We start from the raw sequence: 22,712 nt of genomic DNA on the forward strand, positions 1-22,712 counted from the left end.
TGAACAAGGATACCCCTATTTTTTTTTTTTGTATCAATATCCTGGTCAGTTGTTTTCTGCTCTCAATTTTAAATCATGCATGTAATATTTCTCGATGCCGAGTCTTGATCCAATAACCTTTCCTGGATAATGTGTGGGTCTTTATTGTTAGTGTTAAACACACTTCTGTTACTGCACTCCGTAAATGCTCTTACAGACATCACAAGTTGCCGCTAGACTGCTTTTCTTTTCCAGTGTCAAATATTTCCACACTACAGACATTTTTGGGGAGTCGAGTGGGGAAATGAGTTCCAGATCTAACGCACACGGAGCAAGTGGAATGAATGAACACTGGTTTAAGAAATGAAGCACCCAGCGTCATGAAAAAAAGGGCAAGGGACTTGGGACGTGCTTTCCTGAACAAGCTTAATTATTTTTAACAAATTATATTAATGAAGTTACACATTGCCTTGAGAGTAATAACTACTTATTAAACGCTGATTGCTGCTCTCATTACTTCCTGTAAGCCATCCCTGTTGGCTCCTGTTCTCTCATTTATTTTCATGTCTGTCTCTATTACCCATATCAGTTGGAAGCTCCCTCTCGGTTCCCTCCGTCTAATCAAATACTCGTCAAACGGCGACTCTTCTCACTTACTCTTGAGAATTATTTTTTTTTCTTTTTTCAATATTCTCTTTCAGTCTGTTAAATTGATGTGTTTCTTACTCCTGGACCGGGAGCTAAAATCCAATCAGCCCAGACTCAAAACAGCGAAACGAAATAGCAAAGCTGACCAAATTTATTATATCAAAATGAAAATACAGACCATTTGAACGAATCCCAAAAAGATACTTACATGTTGTTTAACCAAAATATAAATATACCATCATATTCTGCTGACAGTTATTTCCAAATTAAGATAAATCTGGAAAATCTCCCATTTGCTGGTTACAGCTTCACCGGTGTGTTTGATTATGCAGAATAAGAATAGGAGAGCAGTGAAACTATTTGCAAATACAAGTTAGCGTATAGTTGATTGATTGCATCTGTAAATATGACTTGTATTCGGATTAAGATTAAGAAAACCTTTATTTTAACCGACCTGTCCAGGGTGTACCCCTGCCTCTCGCCCGATGACAGCTGGGATAGGCTCCAGCAGACCCCGGCGACCCTTAACAGGAATAACCGGGTATAGAAAATGAATGAATGAATGAATTTATTTGTCCCGCAATTTTTTTTTCAGGTGAGCGACCCTGTAGCTGCTGAATTCAGTCTAAACACACAGATGCTCTTACTCTCCAAACGGACGCTCTGGCTCTCGGACGGCTCCATGGGCTTTGGACAGGAGAGCGACACTGCCTTCTCGCTGGGTAAGCCGGTGGCGTGGGTCATAAAATGCCAACTGCCCTCAACGTGCGTGAATAAAATGTGTTGAAATCGCATAGATGGCTGTCATTATTGACGGTGTTATGTATATTTTGGTTGATTTGGCAGACATTTATGGATTTATTTCCTTACTCAACAACATATAATGAAAGGAAAACAGGGCCTCTATTTTGTCTTTCATATCTTTCCACTGAACTAAGCGAATTACAAGAGAGCCTGACTTTGATTTTTCTCAACAAGGTCTTGAAAGACTTTGAAAAGTCCTTGAAGCTGCTGAAACTGAGAGAATGATTTAACGTAATTCTCAATATTCTAGCTGAGCAGAAAATACTAATTTAAGAGAATTGTGTGCATAATAAAATCGTTTTTTGTCTTTTATAAAATGATGTGACGTGTGTTGAAAATGTCTTTTTCCTCAGGAGACACGGTTTACGGCAGAGTGATGGTGGATCCGGTGCAGAATTTGGGCAACTCCTTTATTTGTAACATTGAGAAGGTGTTCCTGTGTACCGGAGCTGATGGATATGTCCCTAAATACAACCCCAGCAACTTTGAGTTTGGCTGTCTGGCTGATGCCCCGTCGCTTCTCTACAGATTCAAGATTATTGTGAGCAACAACACGATACCTCTCATTAGATCCTACGTGTTAGCTCTCAGTCATGTTTCAGTATTTTTTCCTCCTGTGTGATTTTCTCGCTCCAGGATAAGGCCCAGCCAGAGACCCAGGCCAGGTCATTTGGCAACGTGGCTTTCAACGCCTTCCTGGCAGTGGACGACCCCGGCGCTTTAGCTCTGGTGAGACAGCCTGGAGCAGATGGTTTCAGAATGGACTCCACAGCTCTCTTCCAGGTCAGTATGAAGGTCAAGTACAATTAACACATTCAGAACACACGCGCAAATGCTTCACTCTCACATATTTCACTAATCTATTTTGGCATTCCAGGGGTTATATTTACATTTTTGAGTGGCCAGTTAACTCAGCCTTCGTTGATGGATGTGGTGGGAAAGATGAAAATCTAATGTCCAATATGAGAGTCTTTTGACATTTTATTTTTTCTCTTAACGAGGTGGGAGGAAAGTAAGATTCGCTGAACACACAGTTTCTGCGTCCTCAATGGAAACCTCCTTGCAAGTGCACAATCTTGTCTCTGTGTGGGCTGGCCTTTATGTGGCCTCTGATAACAGTATGACTCACACTCCCCGCCTTTCATCGGGTCCAGATTACTTCTTCTGATCAGCGAGTCTGCTATTCTTGGCTTGTTAAGAAGAAAAAATCAGAGTTAGAAGGTCTAGATGCCAAAGGAGTATTATTTTCATGCGATATTTTGTGGCTTCTGGTGTTGCCTATGGAAATCTGGATAACTAACGGATATCCAAGCCAAATCTGCCTTTTCTGTCGGCGCTGATTGTTCACAGTCCGATTAGCAGCTTGAGATGTGAGGAGACAGCTGCAGCTGAGAGAGAGAACGTCTAAAAACAGACTTTTTATGCTCAGTTAAGAGATTAAAAGCTCTGTTTGAGGTATTTACTTGACAAATGTGACATGTTAGTTGATACGCAGGCCGTTCTGGCCGACTGTTTACCGCCATGAAATATGCACATATCTTTTTTTATAGAGATTAAATGTGCAGTTACTGGAGATGCTTCATGTTTGAGATGAGAAGTAAATAACACTGATCATCTTGTGACAATACAGTGTTCTGCTGGGAAACTTTTGGACCTGGCATTCATTCATATCGATGCTAGTTAGACATGTACCACCCACCTAGACCAGACCAGGCACCCCCACCCCATAGCAATGACACTCCTTGAGCACACACAAAAACAGTTTAGGAACAACTCAAAAAAACATGAAGAACAGCACAAGGTGTTGACCTGGCCTCCAAATTCACTAGATCCCAAACTGATCAAGTATCTGTGGGATGATCCACAGAGGCCCCTCCCCTCAAAGGCCCCTCCACTAACAACATCCTGTTGCCAGACACCACAGGACACCCTCAGAAGACCCCATGTCTATTCTCTGATAAGTCACAACTGTTTTGGAGCCACAAGGGGGACCTACACAATATTAGGAAGGTGATCGTATAGCCCTTTTTTAAAAAATAATAATATTTGTTGCTGTTTCCAGGTGGCTGCAGGGAGAGAATGGTACATACACACCATCTACACCGTCCGCTCTCGGGACAACGCCAACCGTGGCATAGGGAAGAGAAGCCTGGAGTACCACGTGATGAGCCCTCACACAGATCTGCTCCCAGAGAGTCACCGTCGCCGCAGGAGATCCAACGACGCCCCAGACATAATAGAGGAGATCGGCGTGAATAACAACCGCGGCACCAACATCCTGCACATCGCGCTGGACCGCAGCAGCCAACGGAGGACGAGCCCGGAGAAGGAGATCTTCACCAAAGGCAACACCCCCCAAGAGGTGAACCAGAGGGACAGTGATGACAGTCTCGTGTTGATCATCGGCGTCTTCGTCGGGCTGCTCCTCACCGTGCTCCTCGTCATCGTGGTGGTGTTACTGGTGCGGTCCAAGCGAGAGAAGAAAGACGTGCCCAGGAACTCCAGCAGCGCAGAGCCCATGATGACGCAAGGCCTCGGCAACACGGACAGCTCAGAGGTCTAACCAGCCGACTGACGACGGAGAGATTTAGCCGATATTTTCATTTTGCAAGTGCCTCACATTTAGATAAAAATTGAAGATTGTGTGTGAAGCAACACAAAACTGTAAAGAGCTTTGAATCTGTTCAGAAATCTACTTGAAAAATCACTTCCGCAGCCAGGGAGTGGTCCGGGCAGCGGCTGGGGGACGGACTGTGTTAGTAGCTGTTTCAAGGCACTTGTCAAACTTGTCAGAAATCACAATCAAAAAAAGAAAAAAAGGTGTTAACACGTTTTCCAAAGGTGCTACAGAAGATGCCTCCTAACTTGAACGGTATTTGGTGTTTAAAGTAGGTCAAGAGACGCGGGATTGTTTTGCATACTGCTGTAGTTCTGGCTTTGTACGTTTGATTTGCTGCATCGAGACACTGTCCACAGTTCGCTTACACTGGAAAAATCCTCTGTCTGTTCTTTTAGAGAATGATGTAAAACATTCGTGATCAGTAAAACATCCACTCGAACAAAAAAATAGAAATAATTTGAATGAATATTGTTTGGTTGTGCTTTTATTTTATTTTTTTGCATGTGTTTGTTTTTTTGTTTTTTAAGCTTAAACTGATTTGAACTGAATTGTGACAAATGTGTCTGATCTGCTGTACTTCCACCAGTTTGTATTTTACGGTATATCCCCACAAACGGCAGTATTTAACTAAGAGACACCGCTGAATTTCCCTCGATGTTTAGTTGTTGAAACTGAATGATTTCTGGATCGACACGTGGCGCTAAATCAAATAACTGTTCTGTAAAAGAGTTAGCCGTATTGCAGCGACTTTCAAGACAGCTGGTCTGCAGTGTACAGTGTAGTATAGTAAATGGTTCCAGATCCTCTGTTTCCAACAGGAACTACTTTCCCTCTCGGCACAAGTGGTACGCTTTAACGACTTAAGCTTTGTAGAGATAGCCGTGACTCTAAATCCATTTCACTACAGGGCTATGTGTTGACGTTTTAATTCTTTTTTTTTTTTCTAATAGGATTATCAAATTTCACTTAAAGGGAATGAAAAAAGTTTTAATCGTCGTCTTTTTTTCTTTTTTCTTTTTTTTTAAGAAAATTCTCTCCAATTTATTTTAAATGTATTTATTTATTTGTTTTAATTCATGGTTATTTTGACGCAAATCCTATATCCGTCTTGTTTTTGTAGTTTTGATTTGAACATTTCGTTCTCAAATACTCAGTGTATGACGTGTGTGTTATTGTGGTATTAATATACAGGAGATATAAACCGTTTTTTTTGTTTGTTTGTTTGTTTGTTTTCTCAAATCCAGGCACCGGATTGCCACAAAATCTGATTACCTCTTACTTTGTATCCTATCCTATAAACACATATGTCATAATCCCTACCTTATTAATGTCTGGTTTATTTGCAATGTTATTTTGAAATTGAAAACACTTCTATGCAACCTGTGATACTTTCATTCTTTAAACACTTTCAGTAAATGTTTACCCGAAGTATGTTTTGTTGTTTTTTTTTTTCAGTGCACAATTTGCTTGCTAATCTACTTTTGACCCTGCATCAATGTACTGTGGTTATTTTATTACACTCTCTAATGCTTTAAGTGCATTCTGGGCTTTTTATGCACATTCATGTATGTATGTATATACATATGTATTACATATAAATATACCATTTGGATGTTTTGGGAATGGTTATTGTTAAAAAATAAAATAAAATAAAATAAAAAATGCATACTGTATGTGCTGTAAGTATTTGTAACACAGACCAGAAGCACAACATGGTCTGCAAATAAATAATTTTTCAAGAAAACTGTGTATTTGTATGCTTTTTTTGTTTTTTGTTTTTTTTGAAATACGCTAAATGCAGGAGGCTACAACTACTGCTAAGTTGATTACATTATACATTTCAGGAAGTTAGTGTCAACGTTTCCTTATCATGACCAACTAGTGATTCAGTTTATTGTCCTAATTTAGATGAAAAAACAAATCAAATTCCCACCGGAGCAAAAAGCTTAAAGGGAAACTACTGTTTTTTACAACCTGGACCTTATTTCTGGCATAAAATACGATCGTTTACTCACCCATATAACTTTTGTGTCATTTGCACTCGTTCAGGAGATAATTAGATCTGCGTATATCCATATAGCGCTCAGAGATGACATCATCCAGGTGAGAAGACATCATCCTATTCCTACTCTAGTCTGTAGATTGACCTACAGACCCCGGATGATGATAACGGTTAACTCTGGACTCAACGGGGAATAGCACTAGCGTATCATAACAAAATATTGGTGAAATGAACGAGTTTCGCGGCTGATAATTTAGAGGCTGTGTCTCGGTGCCCCAGTCACTCCCGCTATATGGATATATGCAGATCTAAATATCTCCTGAGCGGGCACAAAAGTTATATGGGTGAGTAAACAACCGTATTTTATGCTAGAAATAAGGTCCAGGTTGTAAAAAACAGTAGTTCTCCTTTAAATGGTATTTAAATATGTATACAACAACTCAGTAAACCATGTGCTTTTATTACCAGTGCATATTCATAGAGAAAACAAAACTTGAGTAGGGTAAAATGCTTTAGACACATCTCTAAAAGGTGAGCATCTGACTCTTCGAAGAGGTCCGCGCTCCCGTTTGGCAACAAATCAAACAGCAGATCAGGTGCGTGAAAAGGGGAAGCTTCCTGGTCGACTTAACTGGCAAAAATTTGACTCATATCCTGTAGTTAAGAAATCGGGTTGTTAAGCACAGTGTTGTGGGTACTTAAGTCTGACCAGGAGCCTGTCTTTGCAGCGCCTGCTGTGGCATGGTGTTTCCTTATGCCATTACATAAAATGAACACGAGGGGGAGCAAGAGCAGCAACATCTCTACTAGTACAGGAGTCTGTCCCTGTGGAGTCATGGCTTTATGTACTGCAGGCAGAAACTCAGACCTACCAGATAGATAGTGCACAACTGTAAGAGAATTCTTAAATGTGGATGTGTTTGCTAGCCAATGTAATACATGGTCATTTACAGTAACATATGGGTTCAATGGATTCTTGTGTGAAAGCTAATAAAAAAATAACAAACATTGCAAAACAGAATTCATACTCCATCCCAGTAATTTTGGATCCAGCCTCTACTTTTGCACAAATCAACAGTTTTCTCACAAAGCTCCCAGTGTGACCGTCCAACTGCTGTTCCTAAGATACAGTCAAATAAAAAAATATTTTTGCACTGATGCTGCGACCAAATTCAGATGGATTTCCTGAGTTATGGGTTTTGTTTCCGGTCTAGGCGGTAGCACTTCAAAGAATAAAGCTTTTATACTAAAGTTAAAGGCAAAACTTTGTTTGAATTCAAATCTTAAGTCTGACATTGATTTGGAAAAAAAATAATTAACCTAGAAAACTTTATTTTATTTTTATTTTTTTTGTTGAAAACAAAGATGGGGTTGTGGCTTTGGAAAAAGAGCTGCCTAAGTGCACAAACACTGATCACACTTTTTTTTTTTTTCCAGATGTGGACGGATACTGAATTCTGCTTTAAAGAGAAAGTGGGAAAACAAAAAAAAAGCACAAATTTAGAAAAATAATCTGTAAATGCTGAGCTTGTATAAAATAAAATAAATTAGCATTTTACATGTTTTCTTACCACTTTAAAATAACATAATATTAACAAAACTGGTTATTGTGCTGCTAACGTTAGCAATAAATATGACACTCTTCTTGTTTTTAAGCATGTGCTGGGTATGTGTCAAAAGCATAAGAGCTGCCTTACACACACGGTTAAAATCCTGGGATCCTTGACTGCTGCGCTCTGGATAGCCAAAAGGCTGTGTGTTTTCAAAATCATAGCACATACATGTGGCGTGATCTAATATACACAATATACATTTATGTATATATACAGTACATACAGCAAATCAATGCACAGATGGTGGTGACATTCTTATGCGAGATGCCAGTAAGTGAGAAATTTTACATTTCATTGCTGGAGAAGCGTAGCACTGTTCATTTCACTGTAAGCGTTAACTAGCTCATGAGAAAAGCAAGGGATGGGGACACTGTGTTGTTGCCTAGGCTTTGAGATAAAAAGAAACTTCATGCATCTGGACAAGTTATGGCTGATTAAATACTTCAATCTATCTCTCCAGTCTGGTCTCAAATTAAGTGTTGTTTAATAACACCATCCACAGCTGACAACACACACAAAAAAAAGGTTTTTGCACTTTCTCTAAAACCAGTCCATAGCTTTATGTATTTCTCGTCCCAATAATGCTACATCACTCGTCTCCGAAATCCGCCGTCAATACACATCATAAGAGGTGACACTTAATTATATATGGGAAAACAGCTGATGTGGATTGATCATTGCACCCTGTGGAATACATTTGTTGTGTCGTCAGTGCTTGCGGTGGTGAGGATGGCCGCCTCGGGTCTCTACTGCAGGTAGCGGTAAACCTTGAAGCAGTGGTTCCCAGAGTCTGCCACCGCCACGTGACCATCGGATGTGAGGGCCAAACCCTGGGGGCCGTAAAGCGGGTCGGCCGATGTGTTGATGTATGAGAGGAAGGACCCTGAGCTGTCGAACACCTGGTCGCACAGCAAAGGAGGACACGTTGAGTGAGTGATTGATACACTTAGAAAATTACTCTGCTTTGCATTCAGCGAAATCAATTTTTTATTTATTTTTTTTAAATCAACCCAACCTGGATCCGGCTGTTGCCCCAGTCGGCAACGATGATATTTCCATTGGCATCCACGGCCACACCCGTCGGAGCGTTGAACTGGCCGTTCCCCTCACCATGGGAGCCAAATTTAAACAGGAACTCCCCATCTGCATTGTACACCTGTTTGCCAGGGTAAACACGACAGACAATAGGTGAATGACGGCATAATAAAATAAAAATATATAAACCACAACAGGACACAAAGCATACTGCTAAAATGATTTGAAATAACACAGGCAATCAGGAACCGCATAGTTTATTGCTTTGTGATGTTTACTTAACTTTGGTTATTCATATTTCATTGAAAATTAAAGTGTTAGGGTTAGTTTATTCTTAACCTGAAAAAAGACTAGCAACACCATTTTGGAAGTGACTGAATGGAAGTGGAAGGCTGTGCTGCAGCTTTCCCAAGTGAAACTAACTCTCATACATGTAGTTTTCTTTATATCCCCAGTGCCCGTTTACAACTATAAATAGTGTGCACATCACATACAAGCCATACCTTGACTGAATGATTGTGGAAGTCCGTTACCACAATCTCATTTTTATTATTCACAGCCACAAAGTGAGGACCTAAAAAAAAAAAAAACAGAAAAAAAAAAAGAAACAGCAGAAGAAACAACAGAGGGAAGAACAAAGATGAGTCGCCAGTTGATTTACAACACGCAGTACGAGGAGGAAGCTGCAAACTATTTTTGGATTTTTGCAAAACAACACACAAAGTGATCACACAGAGAAAGACTCTCGACAGTGGACGTGGGACAACACAGAACGTGAGACATGACAGAGCTGATGTATTAACATGTAAAAAGAGTAAAGAGTTGACGTCTTTTTTTTTTTTTTTAGTTCACACTCACAGTGAATTAATTACTTACTGAAAACAGGGCCAGATTTACTAAGCTTTGTTTCCAGTGCAATGTTTGCACCACTTTTCTCTAAAAGGAAAGAAAAGGTCCAGGTGAGAAAAGAAACGGGTTCCGACTTAAACACTGCTGCACAACTGAAGCTCCATCAATGAGGGATTACAGTGATATAAAAGAACATTAGTGTCGCCACAGTATCTGAGTGAATCACATCTTTTCCTGATTTACAGTGCATCATGAATTTACGCCTCTATACAGTTGTACAGTCTTATCCTGTGGTGACAGGTTGCATGTTTACAGCTCTTTTTAACAAGTGCAACAATAAAATGAATATCAAATAAGCAGCTGTACATGCATACAGTATTTAAACTCTAAAATAAAGTGTGCTGATATCAAAATTAATTACAAATTTCAAATCCAACCTCCTGAAAAGAAAGTTAAATCTGTAAATCTGGCCCACCCACATAAAGCTTCTCAAGTCTCTTCCTGAAATAAATATCATTAATTAAATAATCGTAATGTAGTTTACTTGTAAGGATACCTGCGAAGTGTCTGTCGGATGTTCCTCTGGCTCCGAACTTCGTCACCAACTTCCCGTTTGATTGGAAGATGAAGACGCAGCAGGCCTTATTGTCAACCGTGATGATATGTCCATTCTTATCCACAGCTACACCTTTGGGTCCCATCAATCTCCCAGCACCAATTTTACTCTGTCATAGCCAGAGGTACAGTAAGTGAGTCTGTTTATCCTTTTAATTTTCTGTAAATTATTATTATTTTTTTTTATTTGTACTCACCTTGAACTTTCCATCCGAGGAGAAGATGCTAATCCATCTATTGTCGTAGTCGGCTACAATTATGTCCCCGTTCATGTCTACTGTGACCCCCGTGGGGCGCTGCAGCTGCCCCGGTGAACGACCCCTTACCCCAAATCTCATCTTAAACTGGCCGTCATTAGAGAATATCTAGAAAAAAAATAAAAGAAAATTCACTTACTCCAAAAATCTAAACCATGAAATAACTTTTCTTCAGAGCTCTTTGCAGAGAATAATAGACAACGACCTGTATGCACTGGTTGTTGCTGTCTGCCACCACAATCCGCCCATTACTGGAGGTTGAGATGCCTTGAAGGTTGGTGAATTCTCCTTTATCTCGCCCTCTTGTTCCTGTCATGTAAAGAAGACATTAGTGTACTTTTTTTGCACTACATGTGTTTTTGAAATAACATGCATACCAGTTATGTTCGCATTAATAATGTTAGTGTTTACTTTCTTAGCAGTTTGACAGAGCAAAGTGTCACAAAAACTAAAACTTTTGCACCATCAGGTATTCAAACTATTCAGAAATAAGACGCAACGCAGCTCAGTCAGCACTTAATATCTTTAACAGCATTTATTCACCCACCAACTCTATAGATCAGCTCATCCTCTATCGGGTTTTCCTTCTTCTTGGTGGTGCTGTACATGCTGGAGGGCCTGCGAACAGCCTTCTGTCGTACATGACCTCCTCCTCCACTTGGAGACTTGACCCTTCTTTTCACGTCGTCTGGTGACTGCAGCACGTCCGACGGCTTGACGGCGCGCAAACGATACGGACTCCCCCTCACGGGCTGCTCGTACAGCAGCAGAGAGAAGGTGAACTCTCCCTCCGAGCGGATGGTATATCCAACCTCATAGGTGCCGTTCTTGTTGTCCACCACCTCAGCTTCACTGCACGCTCCGTCTGCAGAGACGATCTCCGCCCTGAGAGCCGCGTTGCCAGTTTTCACCAGTTCTCCGTCCTTGTCTTTAGTCGTGACTGTGATGGTGGTGTGCTGGCCGACCAGCGCGTGTCGCAGGCCTTCGCCAGTGGCAACGCTAGTGTGGCCTACAGCCCCTGTCGTGATCAGGACGCCCAGATTCTGGATGGAGCGCCTCAGTCCATCCGTCTCTACCTGGCATTCCAGATGTCCATTTTCGTGGGGATGTTCGGGGAAGGTGTGTCGCGCCAGAGCACTGACCCGCTCCCCCATTTGTTTCTGGACCAGCAGGACCTCAGTGGCGCTGCCATGGCTCAGGGCGTGCTCTGTGAAGTTGCAGCTGCTTTGAATGTTCTCTTTGCCCTGAAGTAAAGTTGTCAGCTGGGCCTGAAGCACCTAAAGAAAGAGACAGGAGGAGACAGGAGGAGACAGTAAGTAGTGCATGGAAAGAAAATGTGGAAAAATATGAAATTGCTTCTCTTCCATAAGACAATAACTCAGAAAGACTGCCCACCTTCTGCTTGGTGCTGCAGATGTTTTCCACTTCAGTAATAAGAGCAGTCTTGCGTTGGTGTAAGGCCTTCTCCAGCTCATCAAACGTATTACTGATTTCAGTCACTGCCTCATTTTTCCTCTCTGTGAGCTGCTTGGAGATCTCATTCACAAGCTCAATGGCACCCGTCAGCTGAGGCAGTCTGCCAGAAGAGAGACCAACACAGGGCAAAACTTTTAAATGATCATTCATTAAACTTCCGACACTCCCAAGACCTTCCAAAAACAATTAATTAACTGATACGGATGGAAGCGGTGAAAATTATACCTGTTGCGCACAGCATCCAGCTGATTTTTGAGAGCTGACTTGTGCTGCTCCAGCACGTCTCTCAGAGGAACTGTCACATGTTCCCTGTGTTCTCCCTCTGTACACTCCAGACACATGGCTGTCTCACATGACTCGCAGTAAAACTCCATCACCTGCAGATGGTGCAGTGGAGCAGACAAATGCAAATCATATTTCTGAGAGTGACGTTGCTCATAAATTCAAAGATCTGACAGCAGCAGACAGAAACTTCACAAATCTGTGGACAGTCTCTGGTTTTTAGAATACACCTTGTCTTTTTGTTTTGGCTTACCTTGCCCTCGTGGTTGGGGCAAGACAGAGACTGACAGGTTGTAGCTGCATTGGCCGACTCGAGAACATTGCACGCCTCCGGTCGGCTGCACTCTGGGTCTCGCTGTAACACCTCCATTAGGTTCGTGATGAAGAAGTTGTTCTGCAGGGCCGCCACGCCCTTCTCAGGCAAGATGGAGGTCTGTCTGCATACTGGACAGGACAGCGTCAGAGACTGTGGAGGAATGTAGTTCTGTAGACATCTGCAAGAGGAAAAAATGTAACAGCATTAAGTAGATGGATGAAGCTGCAATAAATTACCCCACACGTAGCGTAGAAATGCAAAACATCTCTTTTGGACGGGCTCAAGTTAAAAACTGTACAAGCGGCGCAGAAGTGGAAATCGGTACTTGCTGCCAACAATGCTGTGCCATAAAAAAGGGGTTTGTTTTTCTTGTGGCCAAACTCAAGAGTCTTTAAATCAGGCAGAAGGCACAATGATGAGGGGATTGCAGTATTAAGTGGTGAATTTGGTCATTTTAAACCATTACACCTAATTCTGAAACGTGTTAAAAACATTCAGCGCACCAAATCCTAGTATATCTTAACCTAAAATGGTATTGTATTGTTTTTTTCCTCTCCATTGTTCATCTTTTTATCATCATATTAATCTTGGTTTATCAGCTCCAAGGCACCTCACGAAAGGCCGCACGCAGATAAAAAAAAGGACCGACTGATTAAGAACTTACTTCTCACAGAAGGTGTGCAGGCACGGCAGAACCTTGGGGTTGTGATAATGGTCCAAACAGATGCTGCAGACGAGGAACTGCTTGTCAATCTGCCTCACCACAGGGCTGGTGCTGCCGGTCTCACGCTTCGCCATAATGACAGACATTCACATCAGGCACTGGGACCACTTAACCTGCACACACACAGGGTGAAACAAACAGGAGGAAGGTCAAGAAAGCCTTGAGGAAACATTCAAACAGGGTGAGGAGGGCGTATTCTCTTGTGCAAAGGAAGGCATGAGTCATAATGCTGTCACCATTATAAAGCCTCATGTGAGTCCTGGATTCACTGGCATGTCGTACGCTCCCATATCCAACTGTGTCAGTAGTTCTCGCTTCTTAGAAAAACACCGTTTGAGTTAATAAGTGAAAATCCAGATCAAGCTAATGCAGCGGAGAAAAAAAATGAATCCATGTGATCAACACCGCAGGGCAGAAGTCTCAGCCGAGACAACTCTGCTGTGCTTACAGTACTGTATTACAGTATAAGTCTATACAAATATGCTGTTAACAGAAACGCATCTTCTGTTTCAGGCCTGGCAATATTTTACCGTACACAGTCTCGGTTTCATTATTTAATTCCAGATGAGTGGACGCCTCCCGCCTGGCTCTCTGTTCAGATGGCAGAGTTGGTGAAACTGTATCACTGGGTCAAGCACGGATTAACTGAGCGTACCAATGATATCTTGTACATCTGTCATATTGTAAACAAGCACATAACGGACTTAATGAACTCCCGACACAGACGCACTGCTTTTAGGTGCTCAAACTGCTGCTTAACACTGCACCTGCTCTTCCATACACCTCTCACATTTCAGCCATTGATCTGATTGGTCTGTGTGGGTGGTTCGTTCATTTCGGCTGCATAAACTCAGAAGCTGTTAAACCATTTTTGTTTTTCCTCGTCAGCAGGGACACTGTAGAGATCGCTCCACTCTTGTTGTCACTAACCACTACTTGTAAACCGTGTTCTAATAACCTTTAAACTGCAATGTATTCTGTTCATTTTCTTTTTATAGTGTCAATAACAATCAAACTTTTACGAGTATACGTTCTGAAGTAGCTAGAGCCTGAAATCCCTGGAGCAAGAAAGCGCCGAGGCGACGATGGCAAGGAAAAGATTCAAGGAGTGGTGGACAAAGTCTGGCTTGGTATATTACAGAAGTCATGCAAAGGCAATTCATTCAGTGTATGAAAGACTAAGATAATAATAAACGTAAATTGTAAAACCAGCAAACAACGTGCTGCCTGACTATATCTTGTGATGTACGTATGCACATGGATGCTCTGTTACTTCATGAACACTCAAGAAAGCTTGAAATCAAGAGAGCTTCCTGTTGACCGACTGAGATTTGGTCGATACCAAGCACAAATGCCAAAGGAAACTTTTCTGCAGAAGAATGTGCAGAAAACCTCCTCCAGAACAAATAATGTAAATCCCAGGATACTTATATAAAACTCTGGTATAGTGATTATATAATGAAAGTAAACCTGAGATCGATGGAATGTGACAACTGTATTTGAACCTAAAATAAGGACTAATCCAGTGACACATCATCAACACTTGCTTACGTGGATAAGGGCATAAAGATAAAAAGAAAACACTGTTTACTGCTGATTATGTTCACCGTCCACAGACAGTCCTCAACTGGGACAATCCGTTAGTTTTCATATTGCCAACTGTTAATAGCTCAGTCAACATCTGCTCTCTCTCAGTCTGACCTGGGATGAGGACAATTATCAGGACTGACTCACTAACACCAAAGCTTCCCACTCCCACTCCACCGTGCTTTTCAACAATGACCAGCATCTTGACAAATATAGCTCGGCTCTTTTTCTTTGAGGGCGCGAGGAGGAAAAAGGAAGCTTTAAAATGCCGCTCCCCAAATTCCTTTTAATTCCTTCCCTTGACTGCTAGCGGCTGAGCTCAGGAACCACCTGTCTGTCTGTCCGTCAGTCTGTCAGTCAGTCTGCGAGGAGATGGGGGAAAATTGACATAGACCTGGGTTGCCTTTCTCACATGAGCAAGCAGGCCTCAGAAGCAGCTGTCCTTCTCTGCAACACAGAGCAGTGAGCTCTAACAATGGCATTCCAGCTCTGCTCACAGCTCAGAGCCCCACATCTCTCTCTCCCCTCCCTTCATCTCCTTTTCATTCTGTTATCCCTTCATTTTTCTCTCTCTGTCTCTCTCAACCACACACATGCACTCATAGCATCAGCAGGCCTGATCGCAGCCACAGACATCTTGCTTGATTTATTTTTCCTCTCGGGCACGCAGGCTCTTATTGTTGCTTCTTCCCAAGTGATTACAAGGCCTACTGACTGAGGAGCTCTTTCGAGCCGAGCCCTTTCACTGTCCACACAACAGGCCCTTCCCCAACCCTTTATGCCTGCCTCCCCCTTTTCCTCGTCTCCCCTCAAAAGACCCTCCCCTCTCGCAGGGCTGCCTTCCCTTTACATGGACTCTGAATCGCAGCAGCTGAACAGTGACATCAGGAGGAAGCTCGATGAGCCAAAGCCCTCAAGCTCCTCCTCTCTCGGCTGGCCGCTGCCTCTAGGATTGCAACAGCCTCCCCCGCCTTCCCTTCCCTTCCCTTCCCTTCCCTTCCCTTCCTCCATGCCTGTCTATTCGCCCAGAATCCCTCCTTGGTTCAATTACTCCCACTTGTCTCACCACAGAAAGAGAATATTTCTTGAAAAACTGTGTTTTTTTTAAAAGAAAAATAGCAGCTCCCGGTAGATATGCGTGCGCTTACAGAGAAGCTGCATGAAGGGAGCAAAAAATGCAAATGCAACTGAACAGAGAAGACCAAACTATGTCAATGAAATCACTGCAGATGGTTTAAATATGCGACTTTACTAGCCTTTGTCACAAGGTTAAGATTAAGATTCACTTAATCCAAGATACACATCATACTGCAAACCCTTTGTAAAACTAACCAATCTAAAAACCATGAGTAATGCATGAGTTGACATATTCAACATATTACTCATAGAAATGTGCAACGTCTGAGGAAGCACATGATTAGGCATCCACTGCAAGGATTCGTCAAGGGAAATGCACGGTCAGCACTTCACACATATCAGCTCGATTTTCCCTGCCAGTATGCCACAGTGTATTCGCTCTCTGTCCTACATCTGTCACAGAGGAACATGTTGCCTGCAGAAGTCCACAGAACGTGAAGGTTTGCATGTTCAGCTGTTTGACTGCAAACCATCACTTGCCACTCTCACCGTGCATTACAGTTAAGTGGCTTAGTGTCGTCCTGCAGTGCAAGGCCCCGTCTGCCATCCGGATTACTGCGTCTCCCACATTTGGAAGACACCATCATGCCCAGTCAACTCAAATCAAAGTTGAAGAGAATCCTGCCTGCGCGCACAAAATCATTAACAAGTCACAGGCTGTCTATAAACTAGACTACACACTATCCCAACCTTGAGATGAGTTGTTTGTGCGTTAAACACCTTCCTGCTGTAGATACAGACCTCCAGTATGAACGGTTTAATTGGATTTTAGCAACATGAGCTCACGTTCAGAGAAAACATTGCTCTCAGCTTAATCTGCTGGGATTACGTCTGCTGGTAGGCAGAGCCAGGGGTCATGCCCTGCTCTTCGCCTCTCCCATAAGGTGCTACTTGTTTTTGTAGCCGTGATTTATGTGCAAAATTGATTAGAGGCCTGACAAGCTTTCTAAAGATCATCCCTCTAAGGCTTTTCTGTCCTTTATAATACGTAAAGTAATGACTCACGTCTGCTAAGTCCAGTGATTTTACTACGCTGCCAAGTGAAATGAATACCGGTTTTCTTTTTTTTTGTCTTGTGACTACTGGATGGAATGAGTGATGGTATCTTTTTGAGAAGCCACTGCACTGGGAACCACCCAAAAAATATCACAGGGAATAGATGATCTGCTTCTTTCGCCCATTGCTTTTTAATCATTGTTTGACATTTTGTGGAAAAAACCTACAGTCAGTCAGACTACTATTAAAGTGTGAGCCCTTAAAAAACGTGTATTCAAAATCTGAATATGCCTTGCTCAGTTTCAGTTAGCTTGCGTTTAGGAAACAAATCCTTCTCATGTCTGATCTCTGACTGTCATCATATCGTTCTGACACGATTCCACTGAATGGGGATAAACGAGGACAATAAATGGAAAACTGGCCCTTTAAGAGGCCTGTAATTTAAAGATTGTTAATATCATTCCTTAACTGTGACTATTCAGGATTCCAGGATGTTTGCGCTTAACAGGCCATAAAAAGTATTTGCCTCTTCCCTTCCTTTCCCCTCATTTAAGCAAGAGGCTTGTACTGTATCTTTTATCCCCCAGTGCATCAACACTTGTGTTTACTATTTTATTTGGAGCATGTCTTTTCTAACTATGTTACTCCCCAGTGATATCTGCTAGATGTGCCACAGCAGAGAGGAGACTTGAGAGAGTTTACTTCAGCCGATGACTGATGTGCTGGACTGGCAAACTTGAAAGTGTCTGCGACCCGAAGTCAGAATTGTTGGCCGTCAATGATGTACTTTCGAGACGGTGTTTAAATATAGACTCTAGTTTATGTTCCCAGCCACATCTGTTGTGTCTTTACTCTTGTATCATCATGCAGTTTTTGTTCCTGTACATGCTCAGCCCGTGCACAACTAAACAATATTTAATTTTTTAAATATGTGACTTTAACGGAGATTTACTTCAGCGGACACTCATGAATAATATAGATAATATTGATCTGTATTGATTTCTAAATTGCTGTACATCTATCACCGTGTTTGTCTTATTACTTCCTAGATTTAGCTCTCCATTTAGGTTTTTTTATAATGAAGATTTGCATCGACATCTGATGAAATCTAGTCCAGACACAAGTACAGCACGACTTATTACATTGCCTTATTTGTGCAAGCAACGATAATTCAGGGAGCTTGCACTGTATTAAACAACAAAGCTCATATCTCTGAAAGTACATTTCTGTTTTTTTATATAGTGTCGCCGAGGGGCCAGCGATGGGTGCCTGGCTCTATGATGACTCATCAATCATTACTCACACAGCACAGAAACTTTTCCTCAAACTAACAAGCTCCCCTTACACTTGAATGCATCACATGAAGGAATCTGTCTCAATGCATCAGTCTCTGTCAGAGCGGTCACAGCAGCGAACGTTGGGTTTCACATAATGAAAGAAAAACAGTCTGTGGTATACTGTATATAGGCAGGCTCGACATAACCACAGCTGTATGCATCAGTTTTCATCTAATTTTAGGCACAACTAGGTTCAATATTATTATTTTTGATTGTGTATATTTTATGCCAGCCTGGTATTTTAACTAAAATCTCTGGATGTACATTATAATCCATAAAAAAGTTGAAGTAATTTACTCCAAGTGCAATTTGTTACTGAACTTCTAAAAAAAAAACACTGTGGTAGATAATCATCTTTTTTTGCCTGCAGACATTAGATTGATAAGATCTGGCAACTAATGAGAGAGGACAAGAGAAAGTGACCACATCATGTCAGGAGATATCATCATCGCTCCCTACGGGCCCACTATCATAAACATGGGCAGCAGACAATGCGGCACGCAGGCCGCATGTCTGCAGGCACAACATGCACTGCAGATTTTACAAAAGGTCAATCAGTGCACAAGCAGTGTGCCTGCAACGCTTATTCACCTGGCGTAAGTGCTACAGAGCGACTGTGGCATCTCGTGTTGTGACTCAGATGGTCACATAATGTCTTGCATATGTTGTCCTGTGCAAAATCACACTTTGATGACCAGTGGTCAGTGTTAGTGGTAAATGACTTTAAGCATGATTACTTTAGAATGTAAGATGAACAGAGGGTGACTTTAGCTTGACAGTGGGGTTTAATGAGATGTATTATATCAGTGCTGAGTAGTTTATACAATGCAGCTTTGTTATGATAGCAACAGTAAAGAATTTGGATTCTTAAATAAATCATTAGGTATTTATCCTTCCTTAATCCTGATGTGACCTTTAAAATTGGATGTTATTTTCATCATCTGGGTTCAGTTTAACTTTCTGCAACCATTTCTTCGGGGACATTTTTACTGCAGCTCACCCAAAATAAGGATGACATTTGAGTCCAGCTGTTGGAATTGTACAGATGAAGTAAATCATCCACCCTGCACCCCTATCTCCAATGACGGTGATGCTTTTTTTTTTTTTTTCCCCTGAAAGTATTGATTTAAAAACCTTGACTGAACAATACTTCTTTTGCAGTCTCATCTAATATTGATAATGTGGCTCCTATCATGTTTGATGTGTGCCATCTGCTAATGAAAGTGTAGCTTGTGAAAATGGTCCAGACATGTTGTGGCTCAGGAAAAATCCATCTCACAGGAAGGATAATAATAATAATAATGATGATAATTGGCCTTGATCAATCTTAAAGTGGCTTAAGGCTAGAGGACACATAGCATTTCACTAAATACAGTCAGTCAGTGATGTAAACAGTTTCTGCCACCATGATGATACCTATTTGTGTACCTAAGAAGAGCCTGTATGTTTTTTTGTTTTAGTTTGGAGCCATAAGTGAAGAGTGTTGCTTAAATTCACCTTTTCATGTTGCTAGCATAAGTGGAACCAGATTCCATTAGCTTTAAAAAGGCTAACAGCTAACGCTAACGCTAGCTAGCTTGGTTAGCAAGCACCATTGCGATATTAATTGAGATGCAAGCAACGGGGGAAAAAACGCGTTTTAAACAAAGTGAACTTACCGGTAACACTGATAACACACCGTGAAAGGGCCTGAACTGTAGCACGAAAACGAAAACACGAACTGCAACCCAATAACAAGTTCATGGCTATTTAAATACACGATGAACGCGCTTTGCTACGTTTGTCTCCATTGATAAATCGCTGTCACGGCTAACTGTCAATCACAATGTAGCCACGCCCCCCTGAGGACAATACCCTGTTATATTTTACTCTAAGTTGAACTTACTAAAGGAATACTTAAAACTTTGAGATTATATAGAAATGAAATAATAAATCAAATTTCAATTTCTCACAGATTTTTATAGAATAGATAGAGCATTTAATTATTGCTGCCAATTGGTTCGCCCCCTACTGGTCAGTAGAAATAAGGCAGGTTTGAAATAAAAATAATCTAAAGTAACTTGGTGACTTAACAATCAAAATATTATGTCTTTGCTTATCTGTCAGAACCATTACACTGCTCTGGTTAATATTAGAAGCAACAGTTAAGCCTTTCAAGTGCATGGCATGACTAAGAAAGGTTAGCAGAGCCATTAAGGGACTTGTGTAGCCTACTGTGAATGATGCCAGTAAGATGTACTTTCTTGGGCCTCATTTAAATGATGATCTAACCTGGAAAGTAAGACTCATTCAGCCATTGATTATAAAATATCAGTATGTGAATACAAAGGATCAGAATCAATGATTTTGGGCACAAAGTGCAAAATTGATTTTGATAACAAGTAGGTTCCATGCTGCTTCTGTACATTACTGCACATGTCTGCCATTGATAAAATTTGTATTCAAAGGTCGTGCTGTACCTGGCCACCTCTAAGCTACAGTTTGGCCCCTGTTCCTTGAACTTGGTTGTTAGCTCAAAGATGTGTTGAGACATTTCAGTGTGCTGTACAGCTAACAGAGCACCTTTGTTTGTCCTCAGTTGTCTCACACATGCTGCTGGCACTGTATACCTGAACAGCACACACATAATATGAGACTTCATGCCATTGTATGTAAACTGAGTGGACCCCTGACGCAGACTTGTAGCCCCTGCTAAAAATCTGCCCTCTGGCGCAGCATCCAGGACCGTCTGCAACCTCCCCGTGACCCAGTGACAGCAGCCAACAGATCAAAACCAGTCGAACACTTCTATTAGCTGCAGTAACTTTTGAGCTAGTCTTACACAATGATGAACCCTCTTCCAGGACAAAGACCAGTCAATAAAAATTACTGAAGCATCGGCTCAGAGCCTAGGCCAGAGGAGTAAAAATGATGCATTGCCTGGCGCTGTTGCTGCAGTACAATGCAACGCAAGGAGTCACAGAGAAACACAAGACAACAACACGCTGATTCATATGTGGCTCACATAGCTTCCCAGAAGTATACTCCATACAAATTCAGATTAGAAAACCAGTGAAAGATCACTAATCCTCTAAACAAAAGAGCATGTATGCTTGATTATAGAGCCCAGCTCTCAACACTGCAGCAGAGATGCCCACCTGCTACTGAGCCGGCAGCCAGCCGGCAGCCAGATAGGAGCTAAAATGGAGAAGTGTGTGGGCTGGTTGAGGAAGCAATAAAGAATCAGAGCAGTGGAGTATTTTAGTGCAACAGTTGCTCTTAAGCAAGGCTGGAATTAAATACTTTGATGATGTGTTTTTCCGTAATGATAAATTATGAAATACTGAAAACAGAATGTATAACAAAAGGGAGGAGATCATGGGTAATAAGTACAGCCCCTCTGTAATTTACCAATGCACAGATGCTGGTCGGGATGGTGTAATCAATTATTCATCTGCTCCTATCCCAGTCATTGTATTATTGAGGTCTCCGGCTAATGGCACAAACAAGATGAGAAAGCAGAAATACGATACCATAAAAAGAAGTGAATGGCCAGATTGTACTCACATGAATTCCCAGCAGCAGAGGCTGGAGTGTCAGCATTGCAGGCCGTAGAGAACGCTTCCCATTGTCAGTGTCCAAATCCTCTACAACAGAATCCACAGACAGGGCGACAGAAAGGAAAGGGCAGGGTCTGTCTGGGAGAAGAAGGGGACAGTAAGGAAGAGGACAAGGGAAAGGAGGAGATTAGGGGAGTGTCTTGCATGCAGTATTGGTCAGATGGCTCATGGGAGGAGCTGAGGAAGCCAATGGCATGTAGAGGGGGCAGGGAATATGCAAAAGAGGTGAAATCTCTGGAACTGACTGAAGGATAAGTCTATCTGGTGCAAAGGGGTTTGGCTTCCTTGGTTACCACCCAATTCCCTTAAAAGGACAAAGGATGCAGTTTATTACCTTTATGCTTTGAATTATTAGGATGCGAATATTTATTGGAGTGTAAAGACAAAAGGGACATGCCTCCTAATAAAACACTTACGCAATACTCCAGAGATGACCTGTTTCATAGTATGTTTCATGTTATATTCTCCATAAAACCTTCCTCCTTAAAGCATTTGCATTTTTTTAACTGTAAGCAGGAGCATTACTAATTACTATGTAGAGTCAGTCATGACAGCCGGGAGATGATGAGAGGGTTTTTGGGAATGCAGAAGGATGGGTGTGTGTGCTCTCTGCACTGCAAGGGATAGTTTTGGTGATACAGTTCCTTGGGTGGAGTTAGGTGGTGGTATGGAGATGGAGTCAAGGCCCTTGATGAGTCTACTGGAATATATGAGGTAATAGGATTAATGGGATAGGCCGTGTGTACGAGGAGGAATTCATTCATCTCAATGGATGCAACTGCAGCTTTGAAAGGGAGTGGCCTGTAAAGGTGCTCTCTAGGAAAAGACTTACGGAT

At 41.8% G+C, this 22,712-nt stretch overlaps 2 protein-coding genes across 4 annotated transcripts in view; one reads left to right on the forward strand and one right to left on the reverse strand.

Annotated features, from left to right (window-relative positions):
* The window catches only part of frem2b (FRAS1 related extracellular matrix 2b), a 50,007-nt gene extending 44,208 nt beyond the window's left edge, over positions 1–5,799 (forward strand). Inside the window, exons 21-24 of the mRNA XM_084559345.1 lie at positions 1,223–1,349; positions 1,785–1,972; positions 2,068–2,214; positions 3,494–5,799. Coding sequence (XP_084415471.1) covers positions 1,223–1,349; positions 1,785–1,972; positions 2,068–2,214; positions 3,494–3,994 — 963 coding nt within the window. The 3' untranslated portion in view covers positions 3,995–5,799. The remainder of the gene's footprint in view (positions 1–1,222; positions 1,350–1,784; positions 1,973–2,067; positions 2,215–3,493) is intronic.
* A 306-nt stretch (positions 5,800–6,105) lies between these two features.
* Positions 6,106–22,478, reverse strand: LOC311498272 (tripartite motif-containing protein 3-like). 3 transcript variants are annotated; one of them, XM_084558801.1, is made up of 13 exons: positions 21,824–22,478; positions 13,161–13,333; positions 12,434–12,674; positions 12,124–12,275; positions 11,818–11,998; positions 10,970–11,699; positions 10,628–10,731; positions 10,363–10,530; positions 10,107–10,275; positions 9,578–9,637; positions 9,205–9,275; positions 8,682–8,822; positions 6,106–8,565 (listed from the first exon to the last, which is right to left on the reverse strand). In XM_084558801.1, the coding sequence occupies exons 2-13, from the start codon at positions 13,304–13,306 to the stop codon at positions 8,413–8,415; spliced, it is 2,316 nt and encodes a 771-aa protein (XP_084414927.1). In that variant the 5' UTR covers positions 13,307–13,333; positions 21,824–22,478; the 3' UTR covers positions 6,106–8,412. The 3 variants fall into 3 exon arrangements, with proteins under 3 accessions (XP_084414927.1, XP_084414926.1, XP_084414928.1); XM_084558800.1 differs by having other exon boundaries at positions 10,095–10,275; XM_084558802.1 differs by lacking the exon at positions 9,578–9,637.
* Between the last annotated feature and the right edge of the window lie 234 nt (positions 22,479–22,712).

This window comes from Chelon labrosus (genome assembly GCF_963514085.1).
Source record: "Chelon labrosus genome assembly, chromosome: 13".
Taxonomy (NCBI): Eukaryota; Metazoa; Chordata; class Actinopteri; order Mugiliformes; family Mugilidae; genus Chelon; species Chelon labrosus.